Raw genomic sequence first — 24,886 nt, 5'->3', positions numbered from 1 at the left:
AGAGAAAACAATCTTATTTCAAAACAAAAGAGACGTGTTGCTAATTTATTGCCAAATAAAAGTTTAGCGCTGTGATAAAAAATGAGGTGAGAAGTCTTACAACAATAGTTTGCTTTTTTAAGAACGCATGATTAAGATTAGAATCCCGCTATTGTATTATAAATCCTTCTTGTCAATGTTTTTTGACGAATTTTTCCTTTGAGGTGAATTTTGGAAAGGATATATTAGGGAAGGAAGGTAAAAATGAAGTAGGAGTGAGAGTATTTGTTTTTCGAAATTATATATTTCCAAAACCGTATCAAGTTCGGAGGTAGTTTGATAACATAGTAGCATTGTAGGGTTATTTATATTTTTAGCTTAATAATGTTATATATAACATTACTAAAATTTTAAAATTATCGTTTCTTTAACTATTTATTTCATAAAATCTTATATCATGTAATAATCAGATACATTTAGTAAAACAGTTGATAATAAACGATTTCGAATTTCATCATTACAATGACAATTGGAATTTAGATGGTCGATAATTTAAAGAATCATTGCAAAGACAATCGTTATTTTCGAATATTAATGTTCTTTATTTGTTCATTTCTCTTTTGTTAATTTCAGATCACACGAGGCTTGGTTCGAGTGTTACGAAAAGCATCGGCTGTCTTCGTTCGGCGTTCGTAAGCTTTCGCTCTCGTTCGGGGTAAGTCGGGTTGGCGGGTAGTTTCGTGGTCGCACTCGCGTGGTTTCGTCCGGCTTTCAGTTTATAGATACCGCTCTGTGAAGAAGCATCGTGACGTGATTGTCATTGAATTTCGAACTTTCTTTCGTGATTCTTGAACGATAAACGACAAGAATTTAGTAAGTGATTTCAAGCTGTGACAGCAGACAACGTTGTGCAGTATGTCAAAGCGTCGTTTAGTTATTTTCTCCGCTATTTTACCAAGGTACTTTCTAAAGTAAACGAACCATTTTTGATTATATTAAATAATCAGCATTTAATTTAAACATTAACTATTAAAGTTCATATCATAACTTGTTACTGATGATTAGATTGGGGTTAGGTTTTTTACGCATTTGTAGGAAATATGAAAGTGTAGAATTGTACATAGAATGTGTAGAATTGTAGCACAGACTGTACATAGAAAATATTCAACGTATAGTGCATTCTATAATACTTGATAAGTAAAAACATTTTCTAACGAGAATCTACCTCTTTTAATTACATCCTCAAAAATACGAATTGACAGAACGACGTCAGTTTAGTGATAATTTATTGGTAACCATTATTGGCTGTTTACCACGTAGTCTATATAATTTCGCAGTTTTTCAGCTTGAAAGATTTTTACATAGTGTGATATCTGTGGATTGACTTTTATGGCGTGAAAGCTTTTCGACCATTTTAACGTCAAGATGTCAGGATAAAGCTTTTAATAGCTGTAGGGGATGTTAACACGTGAAATTTGATATACGCTGTTACTTTCGATTTCTGAGAATTTTCGCGATATAACCGCCAAACCGATTATTTCGCGATTACGTGTTATTAGTATCTAGCTAGAAATTTCCTGCTTTAATTAATTAGTGGCTCGTACAATATCGGTGGCCCGAGACACTTTAAGAGTAATTTATAAAGTAAGTATATAATAATTATCTTTAGGATCATTAGATTTCTATCGAATTATCTCCAATTAGAAGTCGTGTGTGTTAAATTTAGTTAATGAAACACCCTGAGTTTTTAACGTCAAACGTATGTTGTATTCTCTTTTTTTCGAAGATTTCGTTTTATTTTCACACCACTAAACGAGAGAAATTTCATGAAACCGCGTTAGCCATCTGGCGTTCTCAGAAGCTCGAGGTCGCCGAGAAAAGATTTTTTTTTTTTCAAGGGTGTAATAATGCTCGAGGCACGGTTCGCGAATAAGAACTTTAGAAAAACAGGGCGGGTTTTGTGCGTATTTGACATTGGAGTTACGCTTGATGGATACACGCTTGTGTATATTATTATACGAATGTAAATAAAATAGCGTGATGGAGTGGAGTCGAGTAAGTTCCAGATTAAGATGGAAAGGAATAAAAGACGAAAACATTCAAACTCTGTACACTTGAGCGATCACCACGGTATAAATTATTATTACATTTCCTTTTCACTTTAAGATAATATCAAAAAGGGAGAGAAAATATGATACATATATTATTTTACTACTACTATATCATATTTCTTTTATGTTCTCTTAAAGTATTATTACTACAGTTTTATTTACTTCATAATCCTTGCGTCAGGATGACCCAGTTTTATAGCATAAAGCTATAATATATCTTAATCACTTGTTATATGTCGTATTGCATCATGTTCTATATTCATCTACTTACAGTTACAAAAGAATCTTCATACACCTTACAATAATGTTATTTTTGTTTAAATAAAGCATGTACTATCATGTATAATAACACATTTATTCCTTAACATGTAAAATAATAATAAAAGAGGCTTTAGTATTCTTGCAGTGAAATTTAGTACAGTTTTATTCTAATAAAAATTATATAGGATGTACGAAGTTTCGTACATCCTATATAGTGAGTGAATTTGTAGTACGTTTTCTATCCTATCATTGTCCTATTAATACTATTTTGTATTTCCTAGATATCGATGTTTGAATAATTTTTCGTATCTTGTTATTTTAATATTCTCCTCCTTTTCTTTTTTTTTTTTTATCTATAAATGCATGTTTTCTATACCTTATATGAATACTTGCTCTGTTTACAACAATTCAGAGTTTAATCTTGTATAAACTATCTTTTTCGTTATCTCTTATCAGTCGTACGAGACATTAGAAAATTATAGCTGTCTGCAAGTTTGTGGAATATCGAAATTAATTCGTCGAACACTAAGAACTTAGTGCACGCTAGATTTGCATTCTGATTATATTTACAAATTGTTGTTTCTCTTTGGCAAACTCATGATTGTTGTTCGCTTCGGATGAAGCGTGATTGAAATTGTTTCGGAGTTTTGTTTCCTGTACGAACTTCGTAGCTTTGTTGTCTTTGCCAGCTAATCACGTGGAATACCGTAACCACAATGAGAGATTACCAGACGAACCAGATTCATTCGATAAAGTTCCATTGATCGTTCTTTCCCAATACTCATCGTGAAAACTGTCCCAATTTCAATCGAGTTTTAAAACTTATCAAATATCGATTAAAATTTTGATCACATTTATTAAATTGCTATTTTATCAAACCACTTTATATTCTATTTGTATTAAATCGTGGAAATTCCGTTTCATTTTAATTATATTTCGAAATTATAGCAGATTAATTAAATTAGCTGATGCATGGGAAAGAACGTCTGCAAAAGGTTTCATTCCCATGCTAAATTTCTGTATTCTATTGCTTAATCTTCGTGCTTAATCCTCTCAAGAATAAAATATTTTTACTTTTAAATTTTCCGCCACGCCTAATTAACTTTAAAGTTGCTCGAATGATCCGAGTCTCCGATACGTTATACATAGGCGATGAGACATTTATTACACTAATTGACGGAAAAATTCTTCGCTACCTAGAATTCCAAGCAAGATAATAATGCTTAAGAAGTTAGTAATTTCTTGGTGATTCTTCAGATTTGTTTCACTTCGGTTAATTCCGACGGCGAAGGCACGATCAGCTTTGACTCGTGCATCTTTATTTTACGTTTATTATTTTCCAAATATCTAACAACTATCTGTCTTCTCGTAATATTCGTCGAAATATAAAATTCATGTCAACTTGTACAGACCCAAGAAAGATTAGCAAGAAAGAAAGAAGCAAGTTAAAAGATAACAAATCCCTATCATAATAGTTTCTCAGCTTTATTTGCATAGAACGAATTAAAATAGGGTGTGTATTTGATGCTCGTCGCCAATTATCCAACCTCCACTGGGCAATGGTTAACGTGGAAAATAGATTAAGTTACTCGTAACGTAACAAATCAAGGACACATGACACAATCGTATAATTAATTCCCTGGTGGTCGTCGATGTGCATATCTCGACGGACATTCGATCTACGCGTTTTCGATAATACGCGCGTATCTCATCCCCTCCGATTCTTCCTCGTTTGATTGGGTCTTCCGCAGTACTGAGAATTCGTTTGTGTCTCCCCTCTACGGAAACGTAAACGCGGACAGTACAGAGAATATTGGGAAACGGCCGTGGTTACGTGGAATATGTGATAAATGGGAAAATAATGCATATGGCGAGCTAGGCGTAGCTTCTCTGCAGAGACGTAAATTATTTGCTAGCGTTTTACTCGTAGGACGGCAAATAAATTTCCACGCTTTGCCACTCTCGTTTTTCATAAATCTCCGACGTGACTTTGAAATCGGCCTGCTTTATTGCGTGTGCACGGTGTTGATGATGCGCTGCTGCCCGATAGGAATCACGTTATTCGGTAATCGATGCAAATATATCGCTCGAGAGCATCGCTTTATCGTCTGTAGCGTACGACGCTTCCCGTGACGAGTCAAGAGCAATTCCCTCGTCAATCGAGACATGGAAACGAGCTTTTATTTAACGAGTTGCGCGATTCTACTTGAAACTGTTCGAAACAGTTAGACGATTGCGTTCGGGTAACAAAGTACTAGGCTTCTCGGAATGTTCTGTTTCATACCTGATTGAAGTGGAAGAGAATCATTTATTGCGAATATCTGTCAAATAACGGAACTCAATATTCCTAGGAATATTATTTCTAGTTGGCCATTAAACGTGGTAATCGAAGAGAAATATCCAGATAAAATTGTCGATTAAAAAGTGTCGTTTTGAAATAAAACGGTATACTAGACCAAAAAGCTGTAATTATGTAGTTGGATCGTTCTATTTCGTCGTTTCATTTTCGTGTTCATAAAACGTTTTTCAATATCCGAAGCATTTATAAGCATTTATAACGAGATAAATAATTTATCGTACTTCTGCAACAACCAATTTGCGGTTCGAAGGAATATCGAACAATGAGATGGATTACGAAGATGATTTTATAGCATGGAAATTGGAAATTTCGAAATTTTTGATTAAATTAGGAAAGATCATGGTTCTGTGAGTTAATGGAGAAAGGAAGAATAAATCATCGTATTGAAACTTTAACCTCGATCGACAATACAAAAAGAAGTCGACGATAGAAAAACTGGAAATGTCATTAATTGTTGTTAAAGGCGTGGAATCGGTCTCATGAAAGATGCAGGAAACTTTTTGTAGATCGTTGAATCTCTCGAATACGTTTTTACCGCGATTACTATTGGCAAACTCGATAGGTATAAAGGTAGATCGCACGTGTCGATCAGAGGCTCGTAAATAGAATCTAGCGTAGTAAGTGTAGGTTGAACACGTGTGGTACCTGGTCCGGCAATCATAAATCAGAAGAACACGTATTTTCCACCATTGTGCGATCGTCTTTTAGCTAAATATCAGAACTAGGCCGAACTGGGAACATTCAAACATTTTTCTTGACGAAGTATTCTGGAATTTCGGAATATCTCCTGTCCTCCACGATATTGTCAAACTTCAAAGATTTATATCGAAATAAATATCTCTTTTTTTTTGTAATTTATTTCTTCCACGTCGTATCTCTAATTTATTCCGCGTAAATGTTTGTCATTTATTTTCGGTTTGGAGATCGAGCGTTTCATTTGCAATTTACAGTAACCAAATAATAGCATTTCGAGCAAATTACATTTACAGCTATGTATAAGAATACAAATTAAGAATACGAAGAAGAAGTACCGTAAAATTTCGACGATAGACAAAAATGGATTTTCACAGATTTTCAACAAGATTTTCGGAACTCTCGTCCCTTGTAAGTTTCTCATCTTGATGGAGCATAGAATGATCGCAAACTTTTAGCTTGTGCAATAGTTTAAATTCCAATAACGCTTTAATCTGTTTATACGAATCCAGTTCGCCAAATACACTGTTCCTATTGAACAAAAATGGCTTTTGTAAACAAATTCCCTACTAATCGAGCAAACAGAAGCGAAGAAATTCTATACCATTGATGTATCGATATATCATTCGTTGATGAAAATTGATTTGAAGAGGAACATTAAAAGAATATGCAGACGCAACGAGGGGATTCGGAAGAACAACCTTCCAATTATTTCGAGCAGCGTACACGCTAGAGATTTTTTCCCTGAAGAATATTATGATTGACTTTATCACGGTTATTTCGCAAAGCACCGTTGCAAATTTACGTGCGTACGGTCTACGGCAAGACTTGGCCCTGCCATGTCCTATAAATACTGGTTTATTGCCAACACATGGCGTAGATGCATAAATTGTGCTTCGTTATGGAAGTTTCAGGCGATGTTGATCGTGGAACGGTCAAACGGCCGGACAAATTAAGTTCGTCTGAAAACTACTCTCGTACTTCGTTTCTGTAGCCTTTGAAGTAGCGCTACACGCGTTAACTCTTGCTATTCTGTGCTGTTTAATTAACCCTTTTCCATTAACGTTGATCACCTTCGTTCGGAATCGAATATCGCGCTCTTTGTAAATCAACTCGCGTACAAATCCGCGCCTCGCTGCTTATAATTAGACCGCGGATTTTTACGCGTTTATGCGACGTTTGAAGGTATCAAAATGCACAGAACGCATATATATCGTGCGAAAGATATTTAAGACATTTAGAGTATTTCGTCTATTACGATATTGAGTAAATGAGATAAATTTTTATTTAGAATCTATATCTTTAGCGATGCGTGTAAAACTATGAAATTACATAAACATCAGCGGTCTACCAATATCATACCATACATCAATATGTCAATATAGTATCAAGCAGATGCATCATGCATTGAACGCGTTTCTAGTCTAGAAGACCGCTATTGATCCTTTAAGTATATTTTCATAAATCCCATAAATTCCTCGTAATCGTCGCGCTATTTACAATCGTAAAACATATTTCTGCCGAGGTCGCATTTCTTTATTTGTATTCATAAAAACACGGATTTGCATAAATATCTGCAGACTAGTTGTAGTGTATCGCGAGGCCTGCGAACGAAGGAAAGTTGGAAACGCGATTTTAATATGGTGCGGATTGCGCAATTCTCTTATCGATAACGTAAGCAAATGCTGTTTAGAAATTGTTATAATAATTACGCAACTATCGTCAGATAACGGTCGATGGAAAGTACGTACGAATTGCTCCATCCGACGGATCCAGCGTCATTAGCTCCTCTATATCTGTCGATCGATTCGTAATTTGTCACAGGCTGTCGGACACTGAGATCAAACTGGTCGAAAAAGGCGTCATTACGCCAACAGGCTACTCTTGTCATCGAAAATTCGCTTCTAAGCCAAGAAATTCGCACTCGCTTGGCAAGAAGCCCGTCCACTATCGACACCGACGCGCATCTTCAGGACGAAGAAACCAGCCGTTTTCTCTTTTCATTTTGCATCTATCTTCTAGTGACAGACGGTCTCCGCTTGTGTGCAATATTAAGCGTATTTTCGCGTATTTTAGGTACTGGTGATCTGGTATGATTTGTAAGCAGTTTTTAGACAGTTTAATTTTTTTAGAATTGGGAAAATAAATGTTGGCAGTGGGCTGTACTTTTAGGAGAATTTCTGGAACGTTTCATCCCCAGTCTAATTTAAGGTTTAATTGGAGTAAATATTTGTAGCACGGGATGTTAACATTTTTACTCTTAGCAAAATTTTAAGTAACTTAGTCTCGTAGAGAAAGAAAAAGTAGAGGCATCTGTGAGTGTAATTTACAGTACAATCCACGGTTGAAGTTAGTGACAATGCACGAAGGGTGCAGACGATCAAAATTTTTAATCCAGCGAAATTTTAATTGGCACGCGCATGTGGAAAGTTGGTTTAACATTGATTAATGTGTCGTTAAAATTAATGACAGTAAACGAAAGATTACAGTTCTTGATTTAATAATGTTTTGATTAACGTAAATACATAAAAGATGGGAAAGAGGCGAGATCGAATTAAAACGAAGTGATTAACGAATCAATTTAACTTCTGTCAAAAGTAAACGCGTCGCCACGAGACGTTTCCATCGTTAAAGTAGTCTCGCAACGAATTCTTAGCGTCTATCTCTGTTCCGTTTACTACATCGAACTCTTTATGCCATTCGCTATCTTAAATTCGAAACTCTGAATGAAACTGGGCACGCGTTAAATGAAAGACAATTAAGTTGAATTCGATTCGAAAATTGTTCGTTTTAGCGACGAGGAAGTTTCAGAGTTAAATCGAAATTCGTGTGAGTTTCACGTGGACCACGATGTGTCGATTAAGCGTTTAAGCGAGAAAATCCTGTAAAACTTCACACCAACCGAATTGTTATAAAATTATCTCTAATACCTTTTAAATGGCGTGCCAATTTTCAATTAACCTGATCCACGCATATCGAACTACCACAATTATCGTTTCTATTTGATTTACTAATGTAAGACAGTTGTCCATTGAAATTATAGTTTCTTTCGCATAATTACCTGCTATTTCCACTTATATTCTCTGGTAATAATTATTTTTATATATGACGAATCACCCATTCATTTTTTTCCATTAATTTACCTTTTATTAACGCGTAAAATTTTTTTACAGAAGTCTCACGTGTATAATTATTTGATAATTGCATAATCAAACTGATTGTTGTTTGATGGCTTGGAAAAATTATAGAAATCTTTTTTCTTCTACCTTGAATCATGATTAGTCGTTACACTCATGATAGATGGTGACCTGATGCTTCAAAAAATTCTCTATTCAACGTGTCCCTCGCGTTTCTCAATTTTACTAAAATACCGAAACACGTTGAAAACGAGGTAGTCCTGATTCGATGGCCAAAGTTTGTAGTTGCTATTATGCGAGCTGAATGCCTTTTCTTCACCAGGCTTTATCACCAGGCTAAAATTAGCGCGGTTAACGAGCTTCGTTTTTTGCAACCAGTTCATATAGAAAGGCTCGTCGAACGGAACGCCGGAAATTTGGCGCAAGCTCTGTCGTTCCATCGCGTGTCATTTTCGTGATTGTTCGTGGCAGAGATTGAACCGTGTCTGACATAAGTCTACGTATATTTTCCCTCTGTTTTGCTCCAACTCGCTGTCACATCCTTTTCGTACAATTTATCGCTTCGAAGTTTCAGCTGTACGAGTTAGTACACGAACCTAACTCGTGCAAAAGATGCGACATTCGTGGTAAATGGAAAGCGAGATGCGAGATGAATGCAGTTTGGTTAGTGCAGGAAATTATGGACCATTAGTGAAACGAATTATACGAAAAAGGACAGACGGCTGCGATTGTTCTTGGAATCTATTGTTTCTTGAATTCGATTTTTCATTCAGATCTACATTTCGAGATGTTATTTTTAGGTGCCTTTTAGGATAAAAAAATGATCGGATGATTATAAACTAAGGAATTCGGAATTTTATATGTCTGTTCATATTTCAAGAAAATACAGCCTAATATTTATACAGTTGTCTTTATTATGTATTACTTAAACTGTTACATATTTCTCACAATATTCTATCCTGAACGCCTGCCACGAATTATGTTAATTATCCGAAACAGGAAAATGAAAAATGATTTTAATCGACGCGAGGAAATAATAGCCAGAAACAAAAATATCATTTTTATCATAAATTTCATCGACTTCTTTGGATGATAAAAGAAAACTATTGCAGACATTAAACATTGATATAATTTTAATACGGTTGATAAGTAGATATCCATTTTGATATATAGACACAATTTGGAAGAGTTGAGAAATCATGGCAGTCGGTCCTTGTAACTCTGCCACTTCACCGAATTCACATGTAGATGTTTAGAAACAAATGCACAATTTTTTCAGGAGAATCTAATTGGTAAAAGATATCAATCTATTGATTCCTCTAAGTAGAATAGGACCTGTAGCTTTCAAACGTGTGCATCGTTAATTAAACTTTCTTTTGTCTGATGAAACCCTGAAATTCTACTGTATCCATTACATGTAAGTGCAGGTGCATTTCTCTGGGAATCAATGAAAGTTCAATTAGGAAGGTCGCCGTCCAACTCCATTATTCGAATCGAGATTAAGAAAATCGCTTTCGTGTTCGATCGCAACATGCACGCTATTTGATCGAATGCAATTACTATTCCTCAAGCACCTTTTATTTTTCGGTTTCGGTTTCGGATAGCGAAACCGATGACGAATTTGATGAAATTCCGATACGAGATAAAAATTCAGGATACGATATCATTTAGTAGTATCATCCTTGAAAAAATATCACTTGCATATTCTAGCTCGCGTAATTTGTCGAATTTCGCCGGAGAAACGATAGAGAAAATTGACTTCGAGATAGTTTGCGATCCAAAGAACGAAAGTTTCCGAAGGAAAATTTATTCCTCTCCCAAAGGTGACCTTTTTCTTTGCTTTCCACGGTGTTTTCGACGCACTAAACGCTGCATCGTGTATCTAATGCACCGATAATCACCGAGGATCGTTCGTGCGATCAACAAGCATCGTATAATCGAGCTTCCGAAATTCATTAACAGAGAGAATGCGGAACGCCCATTGGAATGCATATTCATTCTATCATGTTGTTCATGGTGCGCAAGAAAGCAAATGTTGTGCAAACTTTTTCTTCTCACCGAGCATTTGAAACCTCAACGAAGTTTTGTTTCAGCTTACACGAGGATATATCGAAAAATTAGACAATAATATTTTATTAAAATATTTTTTAACGAGACGTTATTATTCTCGTCCAAAGCTTTGAAGCACTTTCTGCTTCTTGGATGAATCTTTTTCGCATAGTTTTCTGAAAAATGAGAGTACGATAATGATAATAATCATTTCTAATTATGATTAATTACAGTTTCAATACTATAAATAAGATATCTGTGCGATTAAAGAAGGCGTTGTTCCTTTTGAAAACTTAGCACGTTTTAAACTGTTGAGAGCGATTATATATGCACATAGGAATAATAATTGGACGTAAATTTTCTAATCAAATGTATAACGACTACATTAGCGGAAAGAAATGCTCTAATTTTGCTATTTCGTCTTACGAGACCTTATTTTGTAATAAGCCAATAGTTTTATTAGCAAGTTTCTCGTCGATTCTGATTCTTCAGAATCGTTAAGCTCGCATCGCCAGATTGCACGATCTATATCTTCATTTTCAAAATTACATTTACATTTTGATTGTCTGTAACATCCGCGCGTGTGGGAGAAGCAGCTAAGTTATAATTGTAGCGGTCAGCTTTAATCTGGTTTACCGCAACGACAAACTCCCTGCCTAGCTTCCTGTGCGTGTACCATGGTTTTTTCTAAGTTGGTTGTTTTATCTTTGTTTTGTAAATCACGCGCATCAAGCGCTAATTCTAATTTCATTCAATGGGCGATATGATCAGGCTGGAATTTACATTTTTCAATCTCTCGTTGTTAATTGAAGCTGTTCCCTCTGCTAAAGATTCTTTATGGAAACTCGTCAATCTTCTTTTATGGTTAGTTCTGCGTTCACTGAGAAAGTAACAAGTTAAACGTCTACTTGATTATAAAATCGTTTAGCGAAACAAACCGCTGTTTAAAATTATACGCGTTGCATAATTGGGCGATGCAAATGTAGATTCGTTCTGAAATTAATTCAATGCAGCACCGAGCCAAAGAGTCTGATAAGATAACGAACGTTATATTTTAGAGGTAATCAGGGGGATTTCACGTTTCGATACGTTTAACACGTTGATTGCCACGCGAATTTTATATATTTTGCCGTGATAGCCGAATTATAATACCTTCATTGCGTAACATTTACCGTATAATATGGTCGCAACATTTCACTGTATAATATTTCATTTTTGCAAAATACTTATATACTCTATTCGCACATTTTTTTTCATTATGTTATCTAAGTCATTGACATTGCTGAAAATTTATGAAATTAGTTTACCAAATGCATCTTACTAGTCATTTTAACAAATTTACAAAGCGGTGACCATCGTGGCAAAGAACGTGATAAACGCGAGGACGTTTCCACTCCGTTACGCTAAAAACGGTATTTTTTTACTTTTCATGATGGTCGAAAGTAACAGAAAAAGGAATTTTATTTTATCAGAGTCTTCTTCCGTGCAATTAACCCGATTTCAAGTACGTCTCACTGTGCTTTCTATTTTAGCGCAGTTGTGATTCGAGTGTTCTTAGTTTTGAAGTTGGTGAATATAAAGTAGATATATATTCACAATTCAACTCGTATATATGAGCGCGTATATATATATCCAACACGAAACTCCATTCATTTTGGAGTTAATTCAGTCTGCTCGACGTGAGACAGGAAAAATACATTAGCTTAGGATTGGATCGTTGTGGAGGTTGCTATAGCGAGATGTTCAACTACATTGTAGTTTTGTATCTGGGGGTCAGATTCTTTTGTTTCTATTATTTTTCAGCAGAGCGGAAAAACAATTAAACGTGTTCGTACGTTTCTCTGCACGTGCAAGAAAAGTGAAATTATTTTTCCTCGATGGGAAAAACGGGAGAGACAGGATGAAGGGGCAGGAAGTTAACAATGATTGGAGGAAATGGAAAGGAAAGATAGAAAGGAAGAAAGACATATGGAAGGAAAAGAGCGGGGGGAAAGGTAAGAGTGAAGAAGTCAGAAGGAAAAGAAAAAAGGAAATTGAAGAAAAGATTGTTTATAAGTTTTCAATCGGAAAAGGAACGACAGGACGGTACGACGAAAAGAAAATTTAGAAGAAAGTAAGGGAAGGAAAAACGGAGAAAGGTGTAGAAAAGAAAAGAAAAGAGAGAAAACCATTACTAAGCGTCTATTTATTTACCTTTTACTCTTACTGAATTCAGATCTCACACTCGTTCACGTAGTACCTTCACATAGTCCGCGCTTTATGTTTTTTTACAAAGTTCTAACCAGTAAAATGGTTGAAAATTTGTCTGCAAGAAAAAGCCGCGAATTGGTCTACATAACTTAATTTCCAGGAAAGCGGGTTTCGGTTATCCCGTTTTTCAAGTATGGAATTCATTATCGACTCAATAGAACAGCTAGAATACTTATGCAGGATTTACTAGAGGCCATTATATAGGATTTAGTACACTCCAGGCGAGCTCTTTTACGAATCGAGGCGTTTGCTTCAATTTAAGAAAACGCTTCGTCTTCGTTTTCCATTTGCTTCGCTTTCGCGTTGATTTGTTATAGATTCCATCGAACATCTTTTTATTGTTCGTGGTAACTGAGCCACAATTTTCCGGATACAGTCTCCTTGAATCGAGGAGAATTAATCGGAGGCAGCGAATTTTATTATATTGGAAGATGGGAGAATTTTATTCATTAGCGGAAAGAATCCCATTACTTCTAGATTTATAACGGCGAACTTTCCCGAGAGAAAATAATTTTTCATGATGAATCGATAGTCGACTAAAGACAGCAGTGAGCTTTCGCTTTAACTTCGAAGCTTTCTCCCATTTCCAGCAATAATTGTACTTATCCGAGACGAGCTTCCTCCAAGTTCTCCCGCGAAAAGTCACCACCTGCGAGGAATTCACATCGTTGTTTGGTATCGACAGTTGCGCAACTCAAAAAAATGTCACATTTGTTCAGCAGTCGTTTCGTGACCCTGAAGTTGAAGTGACCCGCAAGTGGAAAGTTCCGCTGCTTTCGCGAATAGTGGCATATCTCGTGTTAAATCAGTTTTGTAATGTCATTGAAATGACTCGTAAATATTTCTTTGTAAATTTTAGAAAGCCCCTCATCTAAAATTTACATTTCGTGCCATTATCAATACCGAGCAGCGATGTGATCTCTCTCGTCTCTCGAGTGTTTGCCTCCGGCCACGCGGTCACGGGGTCAATCGAGTTTTATTTCGGGATGCAGGAATCTTCACCATAAATCTTTTGGCGGTAAATGAAAGGTGGCATACTACTACGTAAAAAAGTATCCATTGAATAGTTGATTATTGTTACGAGAGTATGAGCTACTCGAATCGTGTCTTACAGTTTTTATTATCTGTATTTTCGATTCACATTAACTTTGAATCGGTCTCTCCTTGAATCATAGAGATTTCACATGCGAGGTAGGTCGTTTAATTTTAAAGTGTTTAATTGTACTTTGCATTCTGTATCTCACGTGTCTTTATCGCGTGAAATCGAAAATACAAACAATAAATAATTAATAATAATTGAATAATTCCATCCTCGTATCTTTATGACCATACTGTGGATGTTTATACACTCGTGGGACGTTTAAACGCGCAAAATCGTACACAATATACAAACACACGTGTGTATATAAACTATTCGAAATGTACTGTATTTGTAACAATATTTAGTAAATCCATCGAATGATTCTGTTTCATAAACATTAGCCGTGTTCAGATGAACACGTAAGAGTACAAATGATGACTAATTTATACGACCTATCAACTACCAGTTCAGTATCATAAACACATCGAAATGTCAAAATCCACAAACAATCGCGAAATGGCCTAGTACAAGTTATTAACAGGTTAACGAATCTCTCTGCCAACATTCGTCGTATCATCCATCTTCAAAATGATCTGGACCATCTTACCCTGGCAACCCTTCGTCACGTTTCCCTTTGTCAGTTTGCCGATGCGATGCCTCGATAGATCGTGAATCGATGAATTGAAGCTCTCTCCGATGCGTATTAAACCATGAGTGCACTGTGGTTACATGCTTGCACCCATACAGGGGATTAAATCGAACGTGTCGTTGATTGATAAATTGTATTGCACTGGAAGCTGTACTAAATCAATCGTTTATAATTGTTTATGATCGCTTATGAATGGATTGCGGATTTTTAGGTAATTTCAAATTTTTATGAAGAGTGCCGAAGGAATGGAACTTGTATAGTAAATTTGTTTCGTCTATTAAAAATTATGAGCCAACTTGTGGCACGTTTTATATACTTTCGTACATTATGTATATGATAGTGGCAGCTACAGTTTTATATTTATACGCATGTTATATGGATATTTGGGGAATTGAGCAAGCTGCAACGATCGAGAAGATGCAGACACGTTGTTTGGAACATTTACCAAATGTCCCAGTGGATACTGCTAATTATCTGGTACGTTTCGAAACAGGCAGAATAAAGCTGGAAAGTGTAATAATAGAAAGATCACATAAAGATCAGAGACATAAATATCAAAACATTTCCTGAGAAAATATGTCAAATGGATGAGAATAGATTCCCTTGGAGGTGCCTAACAAAATTGAACGAGCTGGGTGGAAACTAAAATAACCCAAGGAAGTACAACTGGTATACATTAATAAAGGAGAAACTTGAAGGAATAAAGAATGCAGAGACGTTAGAATTAAATGAACGTGAGGAGATACCTCGTCGAACAAAAAAATATATAGAACAGAGTGGAAGTTAAAATATTCATAGAGGATGGTGGAAGATCACTTGCTTCGTTGAAGATGTTGTTCAATACATAAGTGTGTTATGGGTCTAACTAGGCCAGACAAAGAAAAATATTCGATTCGACGATTGCTGAATTACAACTGGCAGGAAGACATAAATTCAATAATGGAAGAAAAGAAGGAAAGAATTAAGATAAGTGACACAGATGATTCTCAACTATGCAATCTGAGAAGAAAGGAAACATTAAATCATATCGTGCCTGTGAGCTCCGGTATCAGCAAGATTATGCGTAAAAAGATTATTGAAAAGGATATCCTGAATTGTGAAATATTAGAAATGGAAAGGAAGTAAGAAATATATTCCACTTTGTGCAAGGGATCACAAAAATAAGAAAATTAACGCTAATCGAATCATAATAAAAATGAAGTTAGTACAATGAAGCGTGTACGTGGGTATATTGAGCGTATTGGTGTGTGTTAATGTTTATATATATGTACGAGATACGTTGTGCGACATGAATAAGCTCCTTTGTAATAGGCTAAAATACGAATATACTTATACTATACTATACCATATTATACTGTATTATATTATACTATGTTATATGTATATAGACTGCGAATTTGTACGCATTTATAGAAAATTTGATAGCACAGAAATCCATAGAAAAATATATGAAATATTGAAAGTATAGTATTCCCTACGATACATGGCAAGTAATATAATTTTCTGTCGGAGCCCTATTTCTCGGAAATATGAATTTGCATAAAAATCTGCTGTCTAATTATGTAGTTCATAGACTTTTTTATATACGATTTTATCATAAGTGCAGAAAAATCCGTGGCCTAATGACAAATTAATTGTTCTGACTTTACAAGAAAACTCCCTCCCTCGTGTATCGATCAGAAAGAAATATGTGTGGACTACTTCTTTATTGTCACTCCGTAATGTTGATTGTTCGATTTTATAAACAAAAGAAAGGATTTTATGCGCGTCCACAGGCATCCGAGATGAATGCTAATGGCGATAAGGATGAAATAAGATACTCGGCTGTGAAGACAAATTTAGAGAAATTGCATCGGCCTTTGATCTTCCATACCAGAAATTAAATCTCCTTGTTGTGCCGTAAATAGTAATATACATAAAATAATAAAGTAATAAAATAAAATAAAATAATAAATAAAATAATAAAATAATAATAAACAAAAGATTTTGCCGCAAAATATTTTACCGTCGTTAATTTTTTAAGGAAATTTATTGAGTTCTTAAGAAAATTCGTTGAGTTTTATATAGTTGATATATGAGCACCTTAGAAGGCCTATTCAATCGTATACTTCATAAATTTCTCATTTCTTCGTTCTACAGGTACGCGATTAGTGTTCAATTGCCTAGAACAAACTGGCTTATTTCCATAAAAAAATAGCACAAATAAATTTTGAAGTAAACTTATCCTTTTCTACTTTTCGATTTATGAAGTCGACCGATGTTGCTTCTGGAAGATTCGTATCTTTTTATGAAGTATTCGATGAAATTAGAGGGGAGATCTTTAATTTGTAAAGCTATTCGTTAAATGGCAAAAATTACTGTGTAATTTAACAAAAGTCTAAATTTTCTTTGAATTTTGTAGACAGCCGCATGGATAAAGAGGGCGAACTTTTTAAAATATCGATAAGATGTTTAAGGAACTGTTTAAATACCCGCCTAGAGGAAGTTTCGCAGCGTCGAGATAAAATTTCCACGCCGGAGACGAATTTCGATTGCCAATCGGATTTAATGAATTTCGTGAACGAGGTCATGGCTGTGTAACGCGATGCATTTTACGATTTTAGCGGTTCCGTTTTAGCGAAAGCTCGAATCGCGCTTTAATATCGCGCTAGAAATCTCGAAAACAAGTTCCCGAGCATCGTTGCGCCTGTCTCTTTCCTTTTAAACCAAATCGAAGCTGAGAAAACACAGGATGTTCTGTTCCATATTTTCACCACTTCCGTTCCCTTCATTCTCGAATCTTTGACACAAGCTTACACCGGATGCAGTCACCAGGAAACTTGCGAAATTATGGTGTGCGAAAGTTCGAAAGTCGAGTCTCTTTTCATACCTACAAATTATCCTCGTAATTCAGAATTTTAATAATAATGCGAAAATGTAGGATTTGACAGAATCGAAATTTTTATAATGGTCAGTAAGTCAGTTCACTGTTGTTTTTCACGAAATTGTGTTTTACGATTATTCTTACAAGAAATTCATTGTATTAGGCTGGTGCAAGTTTCTTTCGTTTTACAAGGAAACAATAGATGCACAACATTTTTTATTTTATATTATTTTATTGAATTATGTATGATCCATTTTGTTCCAATAGAACTAGTAGAACTTGAAAGAATATTAAATTGTCCCAAAAGTTTCTTACTTATAAAACGAAAGAAATTTCTGTGACGACCTAATATTTTTTCAAGTCACGAAAACAATTATAACAAAGAGTTAGATTTTAATTTAATTAATTACGAAGCTAAAGAGGTAATACTTATAAATAGGCCGAGGGTTTCTATAGATGAAAGAAGTCATCGTTGTGTATGTGCCACATTCTTATTTCTGTTTACAAAAATATTTATAAAAATCCGCAGTCTGCTTATAAGAATTTGTAACGGCACATCAGCTAGAGGACAATTCAAATCATGTTGTTGTTTCGCCTCGGAGTATCAATATCGTTAGGAAACACACGATGTAATAGTAAATAAACTCTGGGCAAAGCAATGTCGCCGCTACGTGCAACCGACGAACGAAGACGAATTTGAATTTTCCGACTCTCCCCCGACCAGTATAAATAAACGGACGTGATTGTAAGGAAGCAGTTATCTAGCATTTATCGATCAGTTATCGACGAGTATCTACAAGTATCTACGGGTATCTATCGAATGTCTATTAGCGATCTAATCAGCGATTACACACTGTGATTACTGAATTTATTAGTACGAGAGTCTTGACGACATTAGTTGTATTTATTAATTTATTTATTATCTTAAATACCAATTTTCTAATACCAAATTTCTAACTGCCAATTCTCTACAATCCTCTATAAATTTAAATAATTCGAGGAGATCTAAATTGTCAGAAATTTGATTTATATCACTATGATTTTCATGTTGTGATTCTGTTGAATGTGTTCGATATCTTCTAATCTTGCGTTATATTTTGATTCTCGAAGAATATACGTGGACATTGCTTGCAAGTGGAATCTCGCGGTGGAGAATAATGTAGGCAATTTATGTTGGAAATATATACACAATGGCCATTATGTGGACGAAATTGCAGGGTGGTTTGTGTATTTAAAGAGACTGCTAATTGTGGTATTCGTAGCTTCTAAACCGAGCTCAGAGCTTTCTGTTCAACCAGTTAAAGACCCTTTCAGCCAACGAGTTATTTGTTTGTGCAGGTTGTTTTAACAGTTAGTTTCTAACTTCACCGCTGGTTACTCGATCGTCTTACTATTTTTATTTTTCGAAATCTAAAACGATCATGTACGTCAACGTTGAGTTACAAGATAACTTAGCATCATATTATGCTACAACTTGATGTACAAAATTTTGCTGTCACCCAGTATTCAGCTTTTCCATTATCCTTTGATCGAGTATTAAGCAGCCAACAATGAAACAAAAGTCCTCTATGGAAGCTCGCTATATAGATTAAATATACAGGGTGGCTGGTAACTGGTGGTACAAGCGGTACACCGGTTGTACCGGTGGTACAAGGGGGTGATTCTACGCGAAAAAAGAAGTCGAAAATATAGAATAAAAATTTTTCGTTTGAGGCTTTGTTTTCGAGAAAATTGACTTTGAATTATCGCTCGGTACGCGTGCACTTTATTGTAGCCTTTCATACTTTAAAACAATCGAATACATTAGAAAGTGTTCATAGAAATTTAATTAGAAGAGCAGAAATATGTGTTCGGCAGAATGGGCAACATTTTCAGCAATTTTTGTAATAGTAACCTTTACGATTACTTCGTATTATTTCATTATGTATTCCAAATTTTCCGTTACGGCAAAAACAAACCTAAACTGCGATAATATCCATCGAGACAACGATCTACAGTGAGATTCGTTATAACGAGACGCGATGAAGTGCACGCGTACCGAGCGAAAATTCAAAGTCGATTTTCTCGAAAACAAAGCCTCGAACGAAAAATTTTTATTCTATATTTTCGACTTCTTTTTTTGCGTAGAATCACCCCCTTTCCGCTTGTACCACCAGTTATCAACAACCCTGTATAAAAAGATAGTCATTCTTAGAGATTTTAATGATTTCTCGTGCAACATATAAAAAGCTACTTACAACATATAAAAGCTACTTGTTACTGTATTATAAAATTTGTCCTATTTCTTGTTACACTGTTTGTTGAACTTTTCTACAAGTTCTATATTTTAGTCATCGATAGTTCCAATCTTAATAACCAAAGTTCCATACTATAAAACGATTAAACGAAAAAAACACCGCGAATGAAATGTCACACGAACGTTGATTCTCGTCTAGAGTTTAATTCAATTCCAAGATTGATTCGATTGTTTTCTTCCCCCAGGGCAAAGATTATGGCAATATATCAACGCGGCAGTGTCTAAAACCGTTGACGAGGGAAGCATGTGAAGAAAATCGAGCGACAGAAGATTTCTCGACACGAAAAGGGCGGATTCCCGAGGGATTTCGTTAGAAAGAGTACTGTTGCAAATCGTCAGTACAACTGAGCAAAGTGCTTAAAAGCGTGCACGATGGAAAACGTGCTGATGAGCGGTGGACAAGTGAACGCAACCTTTCTAGTATCGTTGTCAAGAAGTTAATCGCCGCCATGTCGAACCAGACAAATACCACCGATTTTATCGATTACGATCTCAACGAGTCGTTCAGTCACTTCGACTGGGAGGAACTGGCACCCGTTCTCGTCGTCTATTCCCTCACGTTTTTCCTCGGATTAGTCGGTGAGTAAGATGGCACTTTGTCTCGCGGAAAAACCGTCTCGTGGTCTTGTTTCTTTATCCTCTGTTAAGTCGGCTCCAGAAAATCGATTCTTCTCCTTTCTAATAGTCAAATACCATCTTCCGAAGTATCTCGTAAAGAAGGAAACAGGAAAATTGTGAAAAAGATAGCGATATTAAATAAAATATCAAGAAAAGTGGAAATAACAATATGTTTACAAAATGGATCTAGTGTTTTAGAGTTGCAAGTATTTGAAAGAGTTGTTGAATCATTCGCAACGTTATCGTCATTAGTATGTAGATACGGGGTTGCGTGGTTTAGCTAGAAAAATTGTTGTTCAATGCGGCGACACGATGATTAATTTTATCATCGACTTCCTATTTTGTCACTGCTGTCCACGTGACAGTTATTAGATAGAAACGTATGCCGTGTTATATCATTCAAAGAATTTATCTTAATACTTGTGCGTTGCAATTTTGCACAGTGATGTACAAATATATTTACATAAATTTTGCGTAAACGTGTAAAATGCGTACTTTCTTCCTGCAAAATGTCCCTTTCGCGGAAAAATCGCGGACAAAGAACAGCTAAAAATAGTAAATAGGTATTTTTTAGCCGCGGTAACTCAAATTAAAGGGATGAAAAATAGTAGACACGTATTTGTATTAAACTGCGTTTAGTTGATTCGCCACTGTTTTTCGGTGAAAGCTGTTCAGCTTTGAGGTGACGTGTTAATCATATACTTTTGATGAGAAACTGCAGAAACGGTGCAATAAATGGTTTTATTTCAGGAAATGTCGTCATCATCGGTTCGACGCTGTGCCCGAGACTCAGACCTTTACCATCCACACCGACTAATGTCTTCCTAGGTGGTTTGGCAACAGCCGATCTCCTCCTCATACTCTTCTGCATTCCCGTAAAGGTGAGTTTCTTTATCGAATATTCAGTTGGCAATTTTTATTCAACAGCTCACAAAACAGTGGAAGAGGATTTTTATAAAACTTAAGAACGTGTAATTTTATTGTATCAAGAATCCTAGCTCAACAAGTAGACGATAGACAGCAGTTTGTATAGCAAACAGGATTTTGCTGGTAGTTGCGATCTACAGATCGGTCACACGTTACCAAGTAATGTTCAATTTTATCAACGACGATTTTGTTATATTTTGAAGAATTTAATTCGATAATAGAATCAGAATGTGCAATGTAAACGCATGATAATCCCTGACTGAATATTAGAACAGATATTTATCGAGGTTCCCCGAAACGTGGAATTGCGGTCGGTAGTTTATTAGTTCGTATTTGAAACGTGCATTAATTCATGGAATTATCAGGCTGTCCTTGCTGATATTTATCATTTAGCACACGCGTTACACAAGTTTCCTTTATGATACATTGATCTTGATATACATATGCATTGTGCAAAGCGTTACACTTGTCATCGAGAAACGCTAACTCTTTGTTTTATTTCCAAACAAATATATTTAAAATTACATTGGATTTCGACACAGTTTCGTTGGGATCGCGTCAAATTGATTTTGTAACCTCTTCATCCCTTGTTGAGACTCGGTATTTGAAGGAGTTTCTTTTGGAAAGATGCGAGTTACGATATGCAACTGGCGGTAAAAGAACAAAAGTCAAAGTCATAATATTGTTGACGTCGCTGGCTTTCCTTGCGAATCGTCCAATTTCTGCGAACTTTCGACGAATGAATTTCCCTTTGGAAAATGCATTTCTCCAGGACAAGGGTAACTAAGTTAAGTCGGTTGAACGGTGAACATCTACATGCAAGTTGGCGATTGGCACGATGCAATGTAAACCGTTAGCGCTCGATTATTTCGATCATGTAAAGCGTTGCGCTGTAAACCGTTCATGCTCGATTGTTTTAATTGTAATTGTAGGTTTGATTTGTCGAAGCATCGCGAATTCCGTTGCAAACATTCCGATGCGGTTTATCGAATAGCGAGTTTTCGACAGTGCAGCTTTTGTCGAGTGTGAATACCAATTATTCTATCTCCTCTTCGAGGTTGATTGCATCCGGAAACTGGGTCTCGAGAAGAAAATTACAGGAAACGGGAATAGAGAATACCTCTTTGACCATTGCGTTTCTATCTCTTTTATTTCTGACGTTATGATTGTTTGAACGGTACACGGGAATTTGCTGTTCTTTCATCGAAATCTCCGCTAATATTGGCCAATCTTCGTATCTTTAGAATTTTCGAGCAAACGCTTTTGAAATATCGACGATAGCGACCGATGGTAAAATTTCATATCGAGAAGGTGGAAGAAATCGAGACACGTTGTCTGGACGAGATGGTGCACGATCACGCTGTCAAGAAAGCGCCGCGACGTTCTGGCCTGAATGAAAATAAAATCGAATTGTGCCAAGTTCTAAAATTACGTATCCGAGAAACAGCCCAATGCCGAATACACGGCAAGGTGGTTCGCTCTTCTTTTACATCGTTCGGTTCAATTACGTTTTGTCTTAAGCGACTTTATTCATCTCTTGCCAACTCTTGTTTAATTGCACTGGATAGTTCATACGTTTAGAATTTAACCGACGTGAAACAAACTTGGTCAACTGTGACTAGTCGTACCTTCTCTACTGCTTTAGAGAATACACATTTTTCATTTTTCATGAAGTAAGTCGATAATGAAAGAAATTGTGGTCTACAAGAGAGTTTATTAACTACCGATGTGTATGCATATTTTTTATAAACGCTAAAGAAATAGAAGCTATCTAAAGAAACAGAGAATCTAAATGGAGATGTATTTCATTTCCCAAATTTTATAATGATTAGTGCATTCGAATATTTTATGTGTTTTGGAATATTACACACGTATTTATATTTCAATTTTCCATAACTGCATAAACATCCGTAGTTTAATTATTAACTACTTTTTAAGATAGAAAATTCCTAATGGTTTTTCATCATTGTAATTTATATAATCTCGGGAGCTACTTGATGTCTCGTCTCTTTCAGGTGAATTTTTAACTAACAGGGACCCAAGAATATCAACGTGGATTTAATTGGAACGATCGCTTATAAGGGACATCGTTTGAAGAACGTCCCCTTTGTCGGTTAAATTTCAGCATCAAAAGTACGTAGATTAATCTGTCCCCGCCGCGAGATCTCGAAAGTAATTTTCCAAAGAAACATTTTGCCAGATCTCGTATTCGACCCTTGCTCGTTTTTCACGCACTCTGCTAATTTCCTTCCGCGAGATAAAAATGATCCCTTGACGATACTTCTATTTGCTCGTGAAGGGAATAGGGTTGCCACGGGAAGAGTCGAAGGGGTCACTACGAAAAGCAGTAGCAGCCCTTTGAAAACCATCTTATTGCTTTATACATGGCCACGGTTTAACGCGTTAACTACCGCTCGAATTTTATATATTTCGCTGTGGGAGCCGCAGATTGAAATATACCACGCCACGGTTATACTACGGATTTTTATGCAAATTCTCAATTTCACGAAAACATTTGAAACAGTATGACCTAGGGAGAATTTTTTTTTACGTATTAAATATTGTAAAGAGTACTGTATTTTGGATCTTTTATATGTTTTTGCATATCACGCGCTTTCTGTGCATTTTTCTACCTTTATATTTTTCATAATTGCATAACAATCCACGTTCTAATTGTAAATATTTAATTTTAGAAAAATATTTTCTTCTGACAATGGTACCTAAATCGTTCACATTGTCGAACGTTTTTTAGTCCACGAAGTTTATGTTATTTTAATCACCCTAAAAAGTTTAATAACGTGGCTCACGATTGATTGTGGCAGTCAACGTGTTAATTCGGGTGAGTTAGCGAGTTGAATCGACGGTTGAGTGACGTTTCGTTGACAGTGTCTTTCGTATGATTTATTTCTCTTGGTCGTTCGTTCCAAGGGGACGTGATTTAATCTATTATCGGCTCAATTCGAGCCTCTTAGTGTCAATGATACCATCTTGGAATACAGACGATAGGCACATATTCTTGCTGATGTTTCTTGTCTCCTTTGGATGAAGATCGAGTAGCAGCGTTCCCTGTTTAGGGAGAATCTGTTCTTTTCTCATCTGGTTGTTTGAAGATAATCGACTAATGCTCCAGACGAAGGTTTTAGTTCGTTCGAATATTTCTCAAACGTATTTTTTCAACAGAAAAATGACGCACTCTTCCCTAACAAAAATACCGATGATTCTTGCGAAAGATTAAAAAAAATTGCTTGAAAAGATGTTTCTTCGAAACTATATAAACATTTTTAATACCATTAAGAACAAATGGTATATTTTGTACTGTTTCATTATTATTTTTCTGTTCCATTATCATCATTTTATTTGTTACAGTTGGAACGATTGGAAAAATTTAGCGAGATACTGATCTTTGCTAACATTTTGTTTTAATGTATTATAACATCCGCTGCTTTAAGTAATTCGATGATTTATTTCGATAGTCATTATTCGGCAATCAGGTTTTATTGCAATTACACTGCAAACGAAATTTCATTGCATAGAATTTGTTGAATTTAGTCGAACACTAAAATGTGCAACAAATAGGTCTCTAAAATACTAAATAGAACTACCCATTCGTTTG

General features: G+C 35.7%; 1 protein-coding gene and 1 long non-coding RNA gene across 7 annotated transcripts in view; one reads left to right on the top strand and one right to left on the bottom strand.

Annotated features, from left to right (window-relative positions):
- Nucleotides 1–263: 263 nt before the first annotated feature.
- On the bottom strand, nt 264–7,417 carry LOC126923575 (uncharacterized). Its single transcript, XR_007713223.1, has 2 exons — nt 7,155–7,417; nt 264–769 (listed from the first exon to the last, which is right to left on the bottom strand). It is a non-coding gene; the product is annotated as an uncharacterized LOC126923575 (long non-coding RNA).
- The window catches only part of LOC126923561 (QRFP-like peptide receptor), an 84,231-nt gene continuing 60,075 nt past the window's right edge, over nt 731–24,886 (top strand). For 3 of the 6 annotated variants that reach the window (XM_050737141.1, XM_050737138.1, XM_050737139.1), the window contains exons 1-3: nt 769–938; nt 19,914–20,307; nt 21,097–21,227. In XM_050737141.1, coding sequence (XP_050593098.1) covers nt 20,178–20,307; nt 21,097–21,227 — 261 coding nt within the window. In that variant the 5' untranslated portion in view covers nt 769–938; nt 19,914–20,177. Of the gene's footprint in view, nt 939–19,913; nt 20,308–21,096; nt 21,228–24,886 lie in introns of all 6 variants that reach the window. The other 3 variants (XM_050737135.1, XM_050737137.1, XM_050737136.1) reach the window with 2 other exon arrangements.

The sequence above is a fragment of the Bombus affinis genome, chromosome 13 (assembly GCF_024516045.1).
Source record: "Bombus affinis isolate iyBomAffi1 chromosome 13, iyBomAffi1.2, whole genome shotgun sequence".
In the NCBI taxonomy this organism is placed as follows: domain Eukaryota; kingdom Metazoa; phylum Arthropoda; class Insecta; order Hymenoptera; family Apidae; genus Bombus; species Bombus affinis.
Note: the sequence above shows the minus strand (reverse complement) of the source record. Positions and strands in the feature narration are given on the sequence as shown.